The sequence below is a fragment of the Rattus rattus genome, chromosome X, assembly GCF_011064425.1.
Source record: "Rattus rattus isolate New Zealand chromosome X, Rrattus_CSIRO_v1, whole genome shotgun sequence".
Classification (NCBI taxonomy): Eukaryota; Metazoa; Chordata; class Mammalia; order Rodentia; family Muridae; genus Rattus; species Rattus rattus.
The window spans coordinates 105,268,296-105,287,704 of record NC_046172.1 but is presented as its reverse complement, the minus strand read 5'-3'; the positions used below and the strand labels follow the sequence as shown (position 1 = coordinate 105,287,704).

The window sequence follows — 19,409 nt, the reverse complement described above, 5'->3', positions numbered from 1 at the left end:
ATGAGGTACCATGTGGTTGCTGGGAATTGAACTCCGGGAATCTCTCTGAAAGAGCAGCCAGTGCTCTTAAATGCTGAACAATCCCTCCAGCCCCAATTGAATATTTATTATGGGTATTAAGTTACAAAATGGGTAAACATAATATAAATATGTATTCTATTTATCCAACATTCATTCATACAGCCATTTGTAAATGCTCTGTATTCAGTAATGGATTAATATTGAAATCAAAATATAAATATTGAATTAGTTAAATGGGTTAATATAACCCATTGTTTTTGCCATACTGAAGGGCAAAATTTAAGATCACAGATAGGGAACATGGCTACTTCTTTATTTTTTATCAACTAAAACATACCTAATGAAGGAGAATGTAACATTTCTAACCCATTGACAATTAAAAGAGAACAGAATAATAAGTACTAGATTAGGAAATTACTCTTTGGGAAATAATACACAGGCACTATGAACAATGGTCATCAAAATAAGTGGCTTTAAGGCAATAATAGTCTATTGGGTATACCTATCATTGTGAGTAATATTTACTACATGTACACAATGAATTCGTCAAGTAGAATATCATAATTGAGTTACTTTCGTGTAGTATCACCAAAAGTACATCAAGTAACTTGACACATTATTTGACAATCTACATGTGTTGCTATTCATAATTTCAACAATTTGCATAGATAGTACATAAGACGAGATGATACCATCTCTCCTTATACTTACAATTTACTATGTCTGGCAAAACACTGATGGTTTTTATAATAATCAAAACTGGTGCAAGCAACAGAATGTCATTATTTTGGGAAGAGATATCTGTTTATTTTTACAGATAAATATATAAAACGAGTAATATTTGATGATCATATTAAATATTTCTATTTCACTTTTATTTTTATTTTTATGGTAAAGGCACAAAATAAAATATTAGATGCTGTTATTAACATTCATTCATATTTCCTTTAATACTGGGCTTCATATTTCTGAACAGTCTGTGCTTCAAAGTAATTTTACTTGTAAAGCACAGTATTGTTCCTGCTTTCATGTACAGAATATGTTTTGTTTCTGATCAGAAGCAGATGATGTTTTCAGCACCCAGAAGGCATTGTAGATCCTGGAAATATCACAAAAGCTGGTACACACATGGTGCCTTCCTGGTAGTATCAGATGTGTATCTAGATTGTGTCTCTAGCAAAGAGCATCCATGGAAATAGCAGGAATATACAAGGCAGGTAGGTGGAGACCAGATGCAAGCTTCTAAAAACACAGTGGTATAAAAATGCAAGAGACATTTATCCAATGAATTGAGTAATATGATTTAACTGGATATGGCAGAACAATATGACCCACTATAGGTCTTGCCAATGCATTTGCCTGGTAAATAACATAGAAACATCAATTTAACAACTTTAGATTTGTTTTCCTTCTCTGTATCCTCATGTAAATCTTATGACACCTTGCTCAAATCCCATCTTATATCCAAAATTCTCAAAGAAGGGACTTCTTTAGTAGTTAGTAGGGAGGTGATATGAAAACGACACTTTTACAATATTCTATTTATCTTCATACTTTTACTTCTTTTAGGATCCTTTGGTTTGAGAATATTAAGTGGAAAATTTCAAATGTAAGATTAAATTTACACTGTGCTCTAAGCAAAGCTCTAAGCACTGTTCTAAAGTGTATATGTTACCTAGTAGTTACTTAGTAGTAGTTGCCCCATTATCAGATCGTATCCTATGTAACACAATACTTGTGTTCCAATAACCCTTATTTTAATTAATACAGTCCGTGGTTTAGAAAAATAGAGGGGGAATTGATTTTAATAAGGGAATAGTAGGCTATTGATTTTCATTCTTCCTGGCAGCTTATTTATTCTTACTTTATTTCTTAATCTATGCTACAGAAAAGTCAGTTTGGAAGAAGTGGATATTTTGAACCTTGGATTATTGTGCAGGGAGAGCCACAAATAGTACCCTTTTGATATTTTCTGTAGTTACAGTAGTGGAAATTAAGAGACAGAAATGAACCCTAGAATATTATGCAGTATGGGAGAAACTTGAACATGCCATAATAATACTGAGAAAGATAGCAGTGGAAGAAAATAGATGAAAAATGTCAGTTGTGATAGAATGTATGGTTTGAGATCAAAAAATGAGAGGCTGGTATTCAAATGACATGTGGAGGAATTAGTATTACATTTGAAAATAGAAGGTTCTTTTCTTGTGAGAGTTACTGAGATAGGAACTATGCAAGAGTTGACCAGTGTCTCTATCCTCTTACACAAAAATGGGGAAAAAAAAGAAAAAAAAACATTTTTTCCTGAAGCTTATGGTTGCTGACAGAAAGACTCAGAAACTTCTTTTCAGCATTAAAAATGTAAACTTGTACAGGTCAGCTTGTGGGGCAGCTGACCAAGATACATAAAGTAGGAGATACAAGTGACTACCTGGAGGTTCTATACTTTATTTTGCTTAAAGAATGTTTATTATGGTTGTTTATTATATGAGTGCTCATTTGACGTTTTGAAAGTCCTTTATCATGAATATAATCCTTCTGTCTGGTGACAAACAACAACCATAGTAATCACTCTGGACCTCCATGCTGGATAAATTCTATTTAATCTTGAGAGATAAGATTCCTTCTGTATTTCTGAGGTAATTCTTTTATTATTTCTGCAGTGTCTGGTGGCCTGTGATACATCAGCAATTCTGGTGACACACTTCCTTTAGAATGCTGTGAAATTTCAGAATAGTGAGAGGGTAGATAGCACAGCAGATACCAAAGCTTTTGAGGATTGACTCTTTTGTTAGGGAACCTTATTAAAGGAACATGTGGCTTCATGACCCTACTGGCAGAAGCTGTCCTGCTGCCCATTGTGACTCCTGATAAGTCACAAAATTTTGGGGAGTCTCAGAAACTCTTGACATCCAATATTCTTCACTTCAGCTGCAAATATTCCATCACAGAATTTTAGTTTGGAGAGTGAAGTTCTGAAATTTTCTTTTCCCTTTTCATGGGTTGAGGATATGCACCTTTGTTGTGGGATCCTATCTTTTAGTCTTCCTAGAAGACCTCCTGGCTTCTTCTTCCTCCTCACCTACTCAGCCAATGAAATGGTATTGCTCATCACCGTTCCCTTTAACTTTCAAACTTTCATTTGAAATTTGTAATGTCCCCAAAATCTCTCTCTCTCTCTCTCTCTCTCTCTCTCTCTCTCTCTCTCTATATATATATATATATATATATATATATATATATATATATATATATATACTACTCCTACTGAGAACTCCATTTTCTAGTCTTCTTGATGCCAGCTTTGCAAACTCAGCTTTCTGTTTTAGGTCTCTGACAATATACCCCTGCACCTGCTGAATTAGAAGACACGAAACCCCATTTTGCTTTACCTTGCTATAACTCTAACCCATTATCTCTTGCTTGTACCCTTTTCCCATCCTAGAAATTCTACCTTGATTTTCAGCAACAGGGATGTTGTTAAAGACTTCATTTTTTTATTGACATTTTCTTTATTTGCATTTCAACTGTTATCCTTTTCCAGGTTTCCCTCTGGAACCCCTATCCCATCCCCCTTCTATGAGGGTGCTCCCTTACACACCCACCCACTCTCTCCTGCCTCTCTGCCCCTAATTCCCTACACTGTAGCACTGAGCCTTCACAGGATCAAGGGCTCTCTTTCCATTGGACAAGGCCATCCTGTGCTACATTTGCGGCTGGAGCCATGAGTCCCTCCATGTGTATTCGTTGGTTGGTGGTTTAGTTCCTGGGAGTTATGCACTAGCTTATAGTCTCCAGAGAGACCTTCTTCTGCATACGTATCTGTTTCTGTGCTCACTGAAATTCCCACAATATCTACCCTGCCTGTACTTCTTGTTGGCAGTATAAGGATAAATATGGTTGTTCCCAGAATGCCTTGCAACATGACTCAACTTTTTCTCCCTTTGTGACGTATTCCTTCACTAAGCTTCAGTTACAGTTGAGTACGGCGGGCTTGGTCAGAAGATCAGCTTGGCTTTTGTCGGAAGGAAGGAAGGAAGGAGAGGAGGAGGAGTCACATAGGAAATGAGTATTGGACAAAGGCTAAAGTAGGACTGAGTCTGGAGGCAAGGGGGTAACAATTTGGTCACATGTATGGTACCTTTTTCAGTGACCATAGTGGCGGTTCATGAGAATGTTATTTGGCTAAGCTGCAACAGCCATGGCAGTCGAATTTGGGGACCAGAGTAGTGGCTTCCGCCATACTGAAGTAATCAGATTCATTAATAATGAAGTCCTTGTGAATGGAGGAGGTCCTGAATTCTATATGACCTTTCACTCTCAGTCTTGGAATGAGATAGAAGATCAGCTCCAAACCATCCTTGTCGACCCCAAAGTGCCACGCTGCTTCAAGAGGGCTTGTACCTGGAGCGCTTTGGCTTTGAGCGTGAGAGTGGCTGCCAGGCAGCGTGAACAGCAGGCACGTCGAGTTTGGAGGCTGCAGGACCAGGTGGGAGAGCATGAGTCAGCTTCCTGGACTCTGGTCTCTGAACTACAGAGGTTGCGAGAAGAGAGGGACCAGGCAGCCGCTCAACTTCTGTCTACACAGGTTGCGCTCCAGGAGGCAATGGATGAGCGGGAAATACTTCGTGGGAGGCTGCTCCAAGCAGAGAGATCTGCGATGGCTGTTGTACCTGAACCTACAATGGAGCACCGTAGAACATCACTGTGGTCGCTTGAGGAAGAAGAACTGGAAGAGCTGGTATTTAGAGAATCCCAGAATAGGTCCCATTTGCAGGCTCAGATGACAATCTTGTCTTGCGTACCTGGACTTCCAAGTTCTTGGGTCCAAGCAGTGCATCCCTTTCTTCGAATGCCTGTGCTGCATCCACTACCACTCAATGCACCATTCTCCTTAGGAGTCCCATATTCAACACCTGTACCATGTTAGGTGCTAATGGACACAGAGCAACAGCAGCAGCCATGGCCCAGCTTTACCTCACATACCTCCTTCAGGAATCTACCCAGCTGGCTTGTGGGTTACATTGGGTTCCCAGGAAACAATAGCTCCCACTTGGGATCAAATCTGCCATAGGGAGAATGAATGTTCTGAGGTCCTCCAGGATCTAAGTCACCTGACAGACAACGTAAGCCACAGTGAAGAGGAAGATCCAGAGAAATCTCAAGGAACATCTCTCCATGGGGACAGCAGCAAGAACAGCCACAAGGAAAATAACGCCAAACCCCAGATGATGGCAGCCACTGAGAAGAAAAATCTAGTGATACACCAGAAAACACCTGCAGTGGAGGTCAACAGTAATCCCAGCACAAAGGAAGAATCAGTAATGCCCCAGGGGATAGCTGCACAGGGGAAAAAAAGCAGCTCCACCCAGAAGAAATGTCTAGGAACTTCCCAGAAGGTGGCTGACTCGAAAGAGAGCATCTGCCACAACAACAAAAGTGTTTCTGTGACAATTTCCAAGGAGACAGATACCTCAGGGAACAAAACCACACCTTCCCTGAAAAAATATCCAGGGATTCTCTTGAGGAAGCCTGACCTGGGAAACAAAGTTAGCTGCAACAAGAAAGACGATACAAAGACACACCAGAGGGTGGCTAACCTGGGAGAAGGAATCAGAAATGTCCAGAAAGAAGACACTTTTCAGCAGATGACACGCCTGGCTACTGGTGGGAGTCCTAATGAGAAGAAAACTCAGACAGTGCCACAGGGGACTATCAGGAGCCAGAGCCAGAAGGAAGAGCCAAACAAGGTCCAAGCAAACCACCCGGGAAAATGTAAAAGTTATTTTACGAATAAAGGCCCTAAAAACCAACTGGCTCCAAAGCAAAAGGTCAAGCCACCTCAGGAGATAAAAGCTTTAGAATCCAAGCAACCTCAAGGGACAAAATCCTCTGACTCCAAGCAACATGAAAAACCCCTCTCACACCGTTCTTCAGTGAATTCTGTCTGTTCATCATGCAAAGCTGTGAATCGCTCATGCAAGGGTTGCTATAAATGTGCAAAAGCAAGTGCTCAACTCGAAAGAAAAGATGTTGATCCGTAACAAACTCATTATTTCAGGAAGGTAGGTAATAGACACACTCCAAAGGGAAAACCAACTTTTTAAGATCCACCCATCCGTCTTCTGATCCAATTGTAACTTTAAAGCAAAATTAAATGCATAAAAGTATAGAGAAAGATGAAAATTCCTTATCCTACTTTCCAATTTAACTACTTTTACTCATTCATTATGGGAAGGCACATATACATGCAAATGTACCCATACTTATATTCTTATTTTATTAACGTATTTGAAGCAATAAGAAATATTTTGGAATGTCACATCAAGTTCTTAAATTGTAACTAATAATTTTATCACTATTTTGCAGATGGTGGCGTTGGTATGGCTGTTCCTGATTCTATGACATCTCCGAGAAACTTCTCATGAATCCTCTAAAAAACATTCTTCACTCTTTTCTTCTTAATTTCATTTTCTTAAAAGCATACACTTGACCAGTAGCAGCCATACGATTTTACAATAAAATCAATGTTGCATTTGTAACACCACATTTCTGAAAAGATTGGTGTTTGTGTTTGCTTCTTCTTTGTATTCTGTTTAATCGGGATGTCTTATTTATGTGTCTAAACCCTGCCATAAGTGTTGCTGAAGAAGCTTCACATACACCATTAAAATAATCCCTAAGAGCTAAAAAACAAAACCTTGATTTTAATGGAACCTCATCAGTGTGATTCACATTGACTTGAGACAAGAAGCATGGTCAATTGGGAAAGAGGATAGTCTTTGGTAATTATTGGGGCTAGAGCCTGGATAGTGAAATAATTTTTTCTGGGACAATGAATTAACTTGGAAAGGCATGCAGAGATGCAGTTCATGAAACACTTGCTATTGTTTAATGTTTGCTAGGAGATGGAGCTTTATGGTATTTTCTTGTGCTCACATGGTGATTTTGGATGAGCTAGCTAGATTGCATGTGAGAGAATAATTTGGAAAAAATAAGCTGCCATCTATTTTCTGGATAGAAATACAGTGCAGATCCATATTTGTAGTCATATTTAGAGTCAAAATTAAAGACTTTAATGAAAGACCGATACACTCAAACTGTTCCTCTTCTTGGTCCCAAAACAGGGCAAATGATCAGGGACAAGATCAGAAAAGTAGAGTCATGAAAATGGAGGCAAGGCTTTTCTGAACCTTCTACTATTTCCCCTGTCTTGTGTTACAGATATTTTCCTGGCTACTCACTCACCCTCCTGCCTGAGTTATCCTGAACAAAGTACTTAGGTATTTAATCTGGCCTCATTACCAAACTGCCCATATTCTAAGGTCCTTTCCTATTAATAGTGAATGGAAAGCAACAGCAGAACCATCATAGTGCTATACATGAATGGTGCTTCTCTGGTCTGAACTAATTGAATGAAAAATAGAACTAGTGCATGGAGAAACTATTCTTACTGGGACCAATCTGCAGGTTCTTAGCTCCCACAAGACAGAGATTACAGGGCAATTTAAAATCATGATGAAGTTGACTGTGGGAGTTTATAGCTCTCTGAATCTAAACTAATGGTATGCGTGATTTCCCTGAAAGATTACACAAAGATTAACAAGATCTACTTTTGCAATTTTCTCCCTGATGCTATCTACTATTAAATAGTATGCATGATTGCCTAGTTTTGATGTTATTCACTATTGGACAGTCCCTCTTCTTTCTTGGTGCTAAGAATCAGAGGAGTTGTGAATGGTACAAGAGAACAATCGACAACTATTTTCCCTGATATTTCTTATTGCTCAAGGTCTGGGAAGAGTCTGTGAGAAGCATTGTTGTCCTGGGAGGTTCTGGTGTAGCCGGACCATACATAGAGCAAAGAACACCAAATTCGTAATTACATCCATTCTCAGCTTTCAGGGTAGAAACAAGTACAAATCCCTTCTATTGAATCGAAAAGAATGTATCTGTAACATTCCTGGTTTCCCTAGTACTGTCCCTGAGCACAATGACCTCATGTCTTTCATATGTCACTGCTCACATTGAGCTGTTTTTCTCACTTTTGTTCATGTTGTTCAGTCTGAAACCACAGTTTATGAAATGGTACTACCCACATTTGCCTCTTCTTAGCACTATAAATAATATAATCATAACAATATTATGCACTCATACCCAGAGCCCCAATTCCTACATGATTTGTAGGTATTAGCATGTTATCTACTGGAGATTAATCACCACAAATCTACCCCCTGTCCACTTGATACACAAAAATAATCACCTTTAAGACATAACATTATACACTTTGTCTCCAGAGTCTCATTGTCATATCATAATACAAAATATATTCACTTCAGCATGAAAAGTCCCCATAGTCTTTAACAGTTCCAACACTATTAAACGTATAGAGAAGCGTCTGAGTCTTGGACAATCTCCCAACTGTGAACCACCATAACTACCAAAACAAGTTGCAAGATCCAATATATAGTTACAAAAATAATTTTATTATTCCAAAGGAAGAGAATAGGTCCAGAACAAAGAAATATTGGACGATATTAAGACCAACTCACATCATGAGAAACACAAAATCCTGTACTTGTATGTAGAGGGCACCCCAGAGTGCTGGTAGAATCATCTGTGTTGCAAAGAACTTCAGTAGCACCGCCCCTGTAACTCATGCCATAGCTTATGATATATTTAACTTCTTTCTTTGGCCAACTCTACTTCTTTTGTGAAGCTTTTTTGCAGTAGATTAGCCTTGGTTCTCGAACCCCTAACATATAGTACTTCATACAGTCCTATCCCTGACCTACCGCTTGTTGCCTAGCCTCAACAGATGTCTGAAACCATTAGACAAGTTTCCATGACTCATTTTATCCTACATCTTTCAAGCCACGAAACTAGTAACAGACAGCTTTGTCATGATCTGCTCCTAAGTTAGAACGGGGTCTGACTCACAAGGGTGTGGTTGCATCAGCTTCTTTGCTCTGATCTCAGGGAAACATTTATTCATGAAGTTACTTTCAAGGAAGAGGAAATCAAGGACCAATGCATTATCACTTTAGGCTCTCTCTTTAGTAGGTAGTATCTTTCCATCAGGATACATTTTTTTGCTTGATCAGTCTAAACACATGCTTTCTCTTATTCTTTTGGGGGTTGGAAAGGTTGGGTGGGGGGCACCCTCATAAAGGCAAAGGGGAGGGAGGAGAGGGAGATTGTGAGATGGTGGCTTTTGGAGGCATAACCAGGAAGTGGGATATCATTCGAGATGTACATGAATGGAAAGATTAATAAAAGTAATTAATTATTATGATAGACTGTATATATTTAGCCCAGGGAGTGGCACTAATAGAAGATGAAACCCTTTGGTGTAGCCTTGTTGGTGTAGGTGTGTCATCGTGGGCATGGGCTTTAATAACCTAGTCCTAGCTGTCTGGAAGTCAGTATTCTGCTAGCAGCCTTTAGATGAGGATGTAGAACTCTCAGCTACTCCAGAACTATGTCTGCCTAGATGCTGCTATGTTCCCACCGTGGTGACACTGGAGAGAACCTCTGAACCTGTAATCCAGCCCCAATTCAATGTTGTCTTTACAAGAGTTGCATTGGTCATGGTGTCTGTTCATAGCAGTAAAACCCTAGCTAAGACAATTATTAATAAAAATAAAGTTAATTAAGTTTATATCCCATTATCAGTTTCTCCTTATTATCTACCACGTTCCTCCCTCTTCCTACCCCTCCCCCATCCTCTTGTCATCCCTTTCTCCTCAGAAAAGAGGAGGCCTCACATGGATATCAACCAACCTTGGTATATCAAGTTTCAATAGTACTAGATGAATCTTCTCTTATTGTGCCTAGATAAGGCAGCCCAATTAGGGCAAAGAGACAATAGACAGGCAAAAGAGTCAGAGACAGCTCCTGCTCCTTCTGATAGAAGCTCCACATGAATACCAAGATGTACAACTCTTACATTTGTGCAGGGACCCTAGGTCTGTCTCATGCATGCTCTCTGCTTGGTTGTTTAGACTTTGTGAGTCCCTATTAACCCAGGTTAGTTGATTCTGTAGGTTTTCCTGTGGTATCCTTGACCTCTCGTGGTCCTTCAACCCTTGTCTTCCCCTTTCAAAAGATGCCCCAAGCCTACCTAATGTTTGGCTATGGGTCTCTGCATTTGTTTCCATCAGTTGCTATGTGAAGCCTCTCAGATCGCAGTTATGCTAAGCACCTGTCTGCAAATATAGCAGAATATTATTAAAAGTGTCAGAGGTGGGCTGTATCTCACGGCATGGGTTTCGAATTGTCTAGCCTTTCCCTCAATTTCTGCTCTATTATAATGCCTGCACCTTTCATAGGCAGGACAAATTGTGGGTTGAAGGTTTTGTGGGTGGGATGGTGTCACAATCCCTCCATTGGAAGTATTTTTTCCCTATTTTCTGGATATGGCCTTTTTAGATTCTATATTCCCCATTGCTAGAAACCTTAGCTAGGGTCACCCTTATTGATTCCTGGGAGTTTACGTTGTCTTAAGTTTCTAGATCATTCCAGAGATGCCCTCACCCAATTGATCTTAACTCTCTCTCCCATTAATCTCTCACTCCATTCTTGATTCAATAGATCCCTCCTGCTCTCCTCTCCACCCCTTCTCCCACCTAGCCCTCTACCTCTATCAACCCCCAATGTCTATTTCCCCTATTCCGTGAGATTCAAAAATCCTTCCTTGAGGCTTCCCTTTTACTTAGTTTCTTTAGTTCTGGTGACTGTAGCATGGTTATCCTGTATTTTATGGCTAATATCCACTTATAAGTGAGTACATACCATGTTTTTCTTTCTGGGTCTGGATTACCTCATGTAAGATATTTTGTACTTCTATCCATTTGTCTGCTAATTTCTTGATGTCTTTGTTTTAAATAACTTAGTAATGTTCCATTGTGTAAATGAACAACATTTTTAAAAGTCTATTCTTCCACTGAGAAACATCTAGGTTGTTTCCAACTTCTGGCTATTATATAAAGCTGCTATGAACATAATGGATCAAGTGTCCTTGTCATATGGTGGATATATGCCAAGAGTGGTATTACTGGGTCTTTAGGTAGAACTATTCCAAGTTATGTGAAAAACTGCCACATTGATCTCCAAAGTGTCTTACAAGCTTGTATTCCCACCAGCAATAGAGGAATGTTCCCCTTGCTCCATATCCTTGCCAGCATATGCTGTCTCTTGAGTTTTTTTATCTTAGTCATTGTGATTGGTGTAAGAATCTCATAGTCATTTTGATTTGCATTTCCCTGATAACTAAAGATGGTGATTATTTATTTAAATGCTTTATGGCCATGAGAGATTACTATGCAGAAAAATCTCCTTTTATATTAATTAATTAAAATTTTCCACAATTCATTTTTAAAATTTATATTACATCCCAATCATGGACACTTCTTCTTCCTCTCCTCCTGTCCCGCAAATTCCTTCCCCCATTAAACCCTCCTTTTCTTCTCATAGAAGGGGAAGTCCTTCATGGGTACCACCCCACCTTGGAACATCTAGGAAAAGTAACCTCCTCTCCCACTGAGGCCCAACCAGGCCATCTAGGTAGGGGAATGGGATCTGATGGCAGGTTTAGAGTTAGAGATAGTCCCTGAATTAGAGGACCCCTATGAACACCAAGCTGGACATCTGCTACAAATGTGTGGGTGGCCAAGGTACAGCACCTGCATGTTCATTAGTTGGTAGTTCAGTCCCTTTGAGGCCACATGGGCCCAGGTTAGTTGACTTTGTAGGTCTTCCTGTGGTGTTCTTGACCTCTTTCCCCATGTTCACTCACTTTTATCCTCTATTCCTCCCTGACCTCTGTCTGATATTTGGCTGTGGGTCTCTGTATCTGTTTCCATCTGCTGTTGAATGAGGCCTCTCAAAAGACAGTTGCTCTAGCTTCCTGTCTGCAAGCATATCATTAGTAGTGTCAGGTGTTTGCTGTCTCCAATGGGATTGGGCTCAAGTTTGGTTAGTCATTGTTGGGCTGTCTCCTTAATATCTGCTCCATCTTTATTCCTGTGCATCTTGTAGATAGGACAAATTGTGGGTTGGTGAGATGGCTCAGTGGTTAAGAGTACTGGCTGTTCTTCAAGAGGTTCTAAGTTCAATTCCCAACAACCACATGATGGCTTATAACCATCTGTAATGTGATCTGATGTACAGATACTCATATGTGAAATACATACATACATACATACATACATACATACATACATATTTTTAAAAAGGTAAAAAATAAAGAATTCTCTATTTACCCATTTTAAATTGTATTGTTGGTTTATTGATGTCTAGTTTCTTGAGTTCTTTATACATTTTAGATATGAGTGCTTTGTCAGATGTGGAGTTCATGAAAATCTTTTCTTAATCTGTAGGCTGGTATTTTGTCCTATTGATAGTGTCCTTGACCTCACAGAAGCTTTTCAGTTGAATGAGGTCCCATTGTTTAATTGTTGATATTATTGCCTAACTGTTGGTGTTCTACACAGGAAATCGTCTTTTGTGCCAATGAATTTAGGCTATTCTACACCTTTTTTTTCTTTTGTTTTAATTGGATATTTTATTTATTTACATTTCAAATCTTATCCCATTTCCAGGTTTTCTCTCGGGAAGCCCCCTATTCCATACCCATTCCCCCTGCTTCTATGAAGGCAGTCCTCCTACCACTCACCCACCCATCCTTCCTTTTTCCCACCTGGCTTTCCTACCTTATAGGCATTGATTTTTCATAGGACTTAGGACTTCTCTCAGCTGGTCAGCAAGGCCGGCTCTCTGCTACCTTATATGACTGGGCCTTGGTACCTCCATGTGTATGTATGCTTTGGTTATATTAGATTTAGTGTATTCTGGTTTTATGTTGAGGTCTTTGATCAATGTGGACTGGAGTTTTACTCAGGTTGATAAATGTGGATCTATTTGTATTATTTTCTATGCCAACATCCAGTTAGTACAGAACTACTTGTTAATATTCTCTCTTTTTTCCATTGTGTGGGTTTTGCCTTCTTTGTCAAAAATCAAGTGTCCATGCCTATGTTGGTTCACTTCTGGGTCTTCTGTTTTTATGCCCATACCAAGTGGTTTTTATTATTATTGATCTGTAGTACAGCTTGAAGTCAGAGATTATGATAACCCTGGAAGTTCTTTTATTGTACGAGATTATTTTACCTGTACTGTTTTTTACCCTATTATATTGAGTATTGTTCTTTCAAGATCTGTAAAGAATTGTGTTGGATTTTTGATGGAAATTGATTGAATCTGATAACTACTTTTAGTAAGATGGATATTTTTATTATGGTAATCCTATGGATCCTTGAGCATCTTCTGATATCTTCCTCAATTTCTTTTCTCAGAGACTTGATGTTCTTCTCATACAGGTTTTTAACTTGCTTGGTTAGAGTTACACCAAGATATTTTATATTATTTGTAGTTATTGTGAAGGCTGTTTCCCTATTTTCTTTCTTGGCTACTTTATCTATTGTAGAAAGGTGAGCTACTGTTTATTCTCCTTTTCTTTTTGAGTTAATTTTCTATCTAGCCACTTTGCTGAAAGTGTGTATTAGCACCAAGAGTTCTCTGGTAAAGTTTTTGAGATCACTTATGTATAGTATCATAACTTCTATGAATAACAGTACTTCAACTTCTTCCTTTCCAATTTCCACTCCTTTGGTCTTCTTTTAGTTGTCTTGTTGTGCCATGAAGCATTCTTGAACCCCCCAAAAACAGAAAGGGGTCATTTCTGATGTAATTACATTAGGGTCTCTTTATTACAAATTTGAGTTTGGGCTTACTCACTGCTGGCCCACAGGACGGCTTGGTGAAACAGCCCTGAATTCTCATCAAGACAAGGTGAATGTCTATTGTAAGCCGACAGGAGGATGCTCTGAAGCAAAACCATATACAATCATGAAAGGTCTGAAAGTACATCTGAGACGTATTTAAAATTCCTTACCAGTGAATAAAAATGCTGTTAATACTTATGTTTTGTATAAAACTAATCATTTGGTTGATAGGCTTATAGTTTTCATAATCTTAAATTTCATTTTATCCGGTGAAATTAGTTTTACTCACTATCTCTACAGTTTAAACAATTAAATGATGGAGCTGTAGATCAATTAATATATAATATATACTATCTCTTTGAATATATATAATTAAGCAGTAAATCAACTTTTACTTTATTATAGTAATTTCATCTCTTGCTACTGTATGTTTCTATTATATAATATTATATATGTATAGAAATAATCTATAATTTCTAAGATATATAAATATAATTCACAACACATAAATCTGAGTCTAGTGACTATAATTTCAGTTCAATATCTGTAATTTCTATATAATTATAGTCATTATGGTGTAGCTATACTATCGTATACTACCATATTTTTTTCTGATGATTATTTGTATATGTATTCATATTTTAGGATCAGTTTAAAATTAAAAAATGAGATTTTTTTAATTGTAGAAGGAGTGTAGCCTGTGAGTACTATCAGTGTAGCCCATTAGAGGTTGTCACTATAAAAGCTATCAAAAATTCATTTACAGAGATTAGTTTGGATAATTTTAATATTAATCTGTAATTTTGCACAATTTTAAATCAATGGGTGTCCATTTTTCATTAAACTGACAAAAAAACCTTGGGAAAATAATTCAAAGACAATACTTTAAAAGCAATGTAATAGTTATCTGTATATGTACCAAATTGTCTATAATTTTTTGGTTAGAAGATAAAATGATTAATTTCACCATAATTTTATGGCTCAGAAAGCTTTTGAATATGGGTTTTAGATGGATTTTTCTCTGCTTGATGTTTTCACAAAACTACATGAACTTTGTTATGTTGGAGGCTGTAGAGATGACTTTGTGGATAAGTACATATGGTTCTGGCAAAGGATCCAAATACCCATAATTGTGTAGCTCACAGTTGTTTGTTACTCCAGCTTCAATGGCTCTAATACCTCTGGTCTCCTTGGAAGCTTACATTCACATATACCTACATCTACCCCCCCCATATACAGAATAAAAATAATTGAAATAAATCTTTAAAAATATAAATTTTTTATTTACTGGTGGTAACTCATCTGAATCTGAGTGAATATACCCTTTCCACACTATTTACATGGTTACTAGATATGGTAGCTATAGAAATTGTCCTTGAAAATATTTAGATTCTAATGCATAGACATATAGATTTGTTGTTAGATGGCAAAATGAGTTGTTTTAGATAGAATTAAGATTGCAACTCAACCATTTTTAATTAAGGATATTACTATGCCTAATCAGTTGATCTAATGTCTGTACAATGTGTATTTAAAGTAGAGGGAGCTAGGGGACAGAATAGTCAGCATGAAAGTAATATATATGTGACTGATGAAGACTCAGTTGGCCAAGATTACCTTTGATGATGAATGGAATGGGGGGTAAGACAGTGATAGGATTTTCATTTTTCTTTATGGCTAAATACCAACCATTATATATGTATACCTCGTATGTATCATCTGATCTTCTGCTGATGGTCATATGGTCTTTTTTTCATGTCACATAATACTTAATATGAACATTTATGTATCTTTGCTATTCAGTTTTAATTTCCTTTGAGCAGATGCCAGAGATTATTTAAGGGTATTGTGTTGTAGTTTTAGTTTTAGTTTAGAGTTGAAAGAAACTTCTTACAGTTCTTTGTAATAACCAAACCAATGTTTTGATAGAATCCTGGCTCAGGTCTGGACAGACCACACCAGGACAATACAGTCTCAAGGGGTGACAGAGGCAAAGGAAGAGAGCAGAGAGGAGAGAGAGAGAGAGAAAAAGGAGAAAAGAGGAGAGGGGTAGGAAGGGTCTACCTTTTATTTAAACTGTGATTTAACCACTCCCATGTAAAGGTGGGCACTAAACCAAAAGTATGCTAGGAATGTATGGCCATCGCCATGGCAACAGAAGCAGGTTCCTGTCATCTGTGAGTGATGTCACCACTGGTTTTGGAGGTGAAAGCCAGTTCCTAATACCAGCAACCAACATTGTACAGGTTTTCGTCTTAATTTCAATCTTGTCATCATGTGTTATTTTAAAAGTTTATAATGGGTTGGGGATTTAGCTCAGTGGTAGAGCTCTTGCCTAGGAAGCGCAAGGCCCTGGGTTCGGTCCCCAGCTCCGAAAAAAAAAAAAGTTTATAATGGGCATTGTAACTGGAATAAATGATATCTCACTGTAGTTTTGAATTTATATTTTCCTCATGAATAATGATATTGAGCACTTAAATTTTATGTTTGCTGGACATTTGCATTTCTTTAAAATTTTCTTCTGACACCTTTGATTAAAAATTAGCTAATTATACCTGCATGGACTTTATTTTAGATCTTTTTCTTTTTATTCCATTGTTGCATATCTCTGCCTTTGTATCAGTATCATGCAGTCTTTATTAGTATGCCTCTATAGGGCAGAGTATTTTACAAACTTTTAAAATTATTTTCAAAAGGTATGAGGATTGGAGCAATCTGCCTACGTTCACTAATTTTCTTTGTTAAAGAAGCTCAGAATTACCAGACATTGGGAAGGCAGGGTTACACTGCCCTCTTTCAAGGATCCTCTGCCCTTTGTGGCCCATGCTTCTTTATTGCTCTATACATTTTTCAAGAGAGACGAGGTCCTGATTGAACCTCACCTAAGACATCTGGGAGCTGCTGGTACAAGGGCCCATCGGGTCCCTTAGTATAGCCATAAATTAAAAGAAATACTATAACCATAAATTAAAAAAATGCACACAAAACCCAGCCAAAACGGTATGGCCTGTATTCTTCACCTTATAGAACATCGTATAGAATAATTCATCCTCTTTATAACTATTAATACATTGGGCAAAGAATTTGAGGGTATTACTCTGAAGTTTTCAAACATAGCCAGATCTTCCCCTATAGATAATTTGGACCAATATCTTGACTGATAACACACACTCCAGGAATCTACTGAAAGCTTTGTCAAAGCTGTTGATCCCATCTTTGGAAATTCCAATGCTGGGGGACACTGGCACTATACTATCTGTATGTCATACCATAATTCTGACTCATCTCTGTAGAAATACTGGTGACCCCTTGCCATTGTAATCCAAATTATCTCAGATATTTCCATATACTCCAAGGATTATGAAAGAAACAGATTAATGCCTACTGAAAATCACTGCATAAGGCCATAAGCCTATAGTTGGGATGCTAGAATTCAAGCCATGTCTCATTTAGAATCATATGGTTTTTGATGTTCTGTGACATGATAAAATATGTCATACTCCCTGTCTGGCAAGCAGAAGAGAAGGGGCCATGCAATAGTAGCCATGTTTTGTTGCCAAGCAATAATTTTTGTTACTGGGAAGGAAAATTTAAAATGAATACTTTAATGGAGCTTCACAATACTGAGGCACAGGTATTAAGTACAAGCAATCAAGACCATTTTATGACCAAATGCGAGAAATTTCTAAAGATATGACACAATAATAAATTATTTTAGTGTTCTCAAGATTTACCTCTGACATTTACCAAGTTCTACCTACCCAATCTACTTTATATTGCCTCATCTCAGTAAAAGTATCAGAGGAGCTAGGACGATATCATTAAGTGTACTTGAAAGTGATAGGTGGTTATGTGAATCTCATGGCAATCTGTTTATTTTTCAAATGTAGTTGTATCATAAATTTCCTTTCAGTCCTTGAGAAATACCAAGGAACAAAATAAAACAAAAGGGAGGGAATTTTGGATCTAGAAACTCTATATCTAGCCATCTTCCACATGATTTACTGCTCACAGTACAGGATACAAATAATGGCCGTGCCAGCATGTGAAAGCTTAAAATACATTCTAATGAAGATCACATTGTGAACCTTGCCAAGGCAGAATAAAATGCAATCAGGATTTAAATGTGGCTAAAATAATAGCTTCTTGGATTCAAGCATGCTGATTAATGGGAGAGACACTTACAAAGTGCTGTTGTCTGGTCATCAGTGTTATTTCTTGTGGAACATTTTGTAAGGAACTTAAAAAGGAGGATTAATAAAGTAACAGAATGCCGGATTCTATAAAATCAACATGACTCATGTGACGTGCTTTAGCTACAGATGATCTATATCCTCTAAGACTAACAGGCTATTAACATAACTTACTTTGACATATTCATATTCCAATATTTTTGAAATCTTCATCCTTCACATAAGATTTTCTTGCTTTCCTTATTTCTGCATATACATGGAAATTTTGTGTTTACTGTATACTCAGCTGTTTTTGTGTGTCTGTGTGTGTGTGAAGGCAAAATTAGCTTTAAAAATACAATATTTTTAAAAAGCAATCATTGAGGAGGAAAATGTGTTTGAGCCTATAAAACAACTTCACAGTATAACTTATAAGGCCAGGAAAGGTTTTCCTGAACAAAATAACAGTAGTATAGTTCTATGACAAATGGGTCTACATGAAATTAAAAAGGTTCTATAAAGTAAAGAATACCATCATTCAAGGAAAGAGGCAGCCTACAAAATAGGTAAATTTCTCTACCAGTTATAGAACAGAACTTTGTATCTAGGATATTCATAGAATCAAAAAGACCTAAGCATCAAGGACATAAACAGTCAAGCTCAACATTGAAACATAGAATTAAGTAAAGAATTCTCAGGAGAAATCCAAATGACTGAAAAATATATTTTTCAATGTTCAACATTCTTAGCTCTTAGAGACAGGTGAATTAAACTACTTTGAGGTTTTATTTTACCCAAATCAGAATGTCTAAGTTTTTTTGAACGACTGCAAACAGTAATGTAAGTGTGGAGAAATAGAAATACTTAGCCACCTTTTATGGGAAAAAACTGGTGTTGGTATCCTCAAAATGCTAGAAAGAGATCTACTACATAATCCAGCTATACTGTTTTTGAAAATATACTCAAATAATTCTACACTCTCTTGTTGGGATATGTGCTCATCTCTGTTTATCTCTGCTCTATTCACTGTAGCCAAGGGATAGAAATATTCTTTAATTTCCTCAATTTATGAGTAGACAATGAAATTGTGGTATATGTACATAATAGGATTCTGATATATGTTAAAGAAAAATTTAATTATCAAATTTTATCCTATGAATAGAACTAGAAATAGTTATACACAGTAAGGTAATGCCCAAGGACAGTGTATTCTCTTCCACTGGTAGGTGATAATTTTAAATCTTTAGATGTGTATTAAAATTTGAGTAACAACGTAAGTCAGAAAGGTAATGAAGGGCCATGAGAAGTCAAAAGGTTTGGCATAGAACATTGGTGATAAGAAGGAAGAATGGGGAATAATGAAACAGGAAGTGTTAAAAGGGATATAGGACAGCTGAGTAGAGGAAGGAGTATGGGAATGAAAAAAAATACA

General features: G+C 37.5%; 2 protein-coding genes across 2 annotated transcripts; one reads left to right on the top strand and one right to left on the bottom strand.

Moving 5' to 3' along the window:
* Positions 1 to 2,622: 2,622 nt before the first annotated feature.
* LOC116888343 (28S ribosomal protein S36, mitochondrial-like) lies at positions 2,623 to 2,880 on the bottom strand. The gene has a single exon (XM_032889614.1). It carries the CDS (start codon positions 2,878 to 2,880, stop codon positions 2,623 to 2,625), a length of 258 nt encoding a protein of 85 aa, XP_032745505.1.
* Positions 2,881 to 4,222: 1,342 nt separating this feature from the next.
* Positions 4,223 to 6,065, top strand: LOC116888358 (testis-expressed protein 13C-1-like). The gene is given in 2 exon segments (XM_032889627.1): positions 4,223 to 4,965; positions 4,967 to 6,065. Coding segments are annotated over 2 exon segments (1,842 nt in total).
* The last annotated feature ends 13,344 nt before the right edge of the window (positions 6,066 to 19,409 follow it).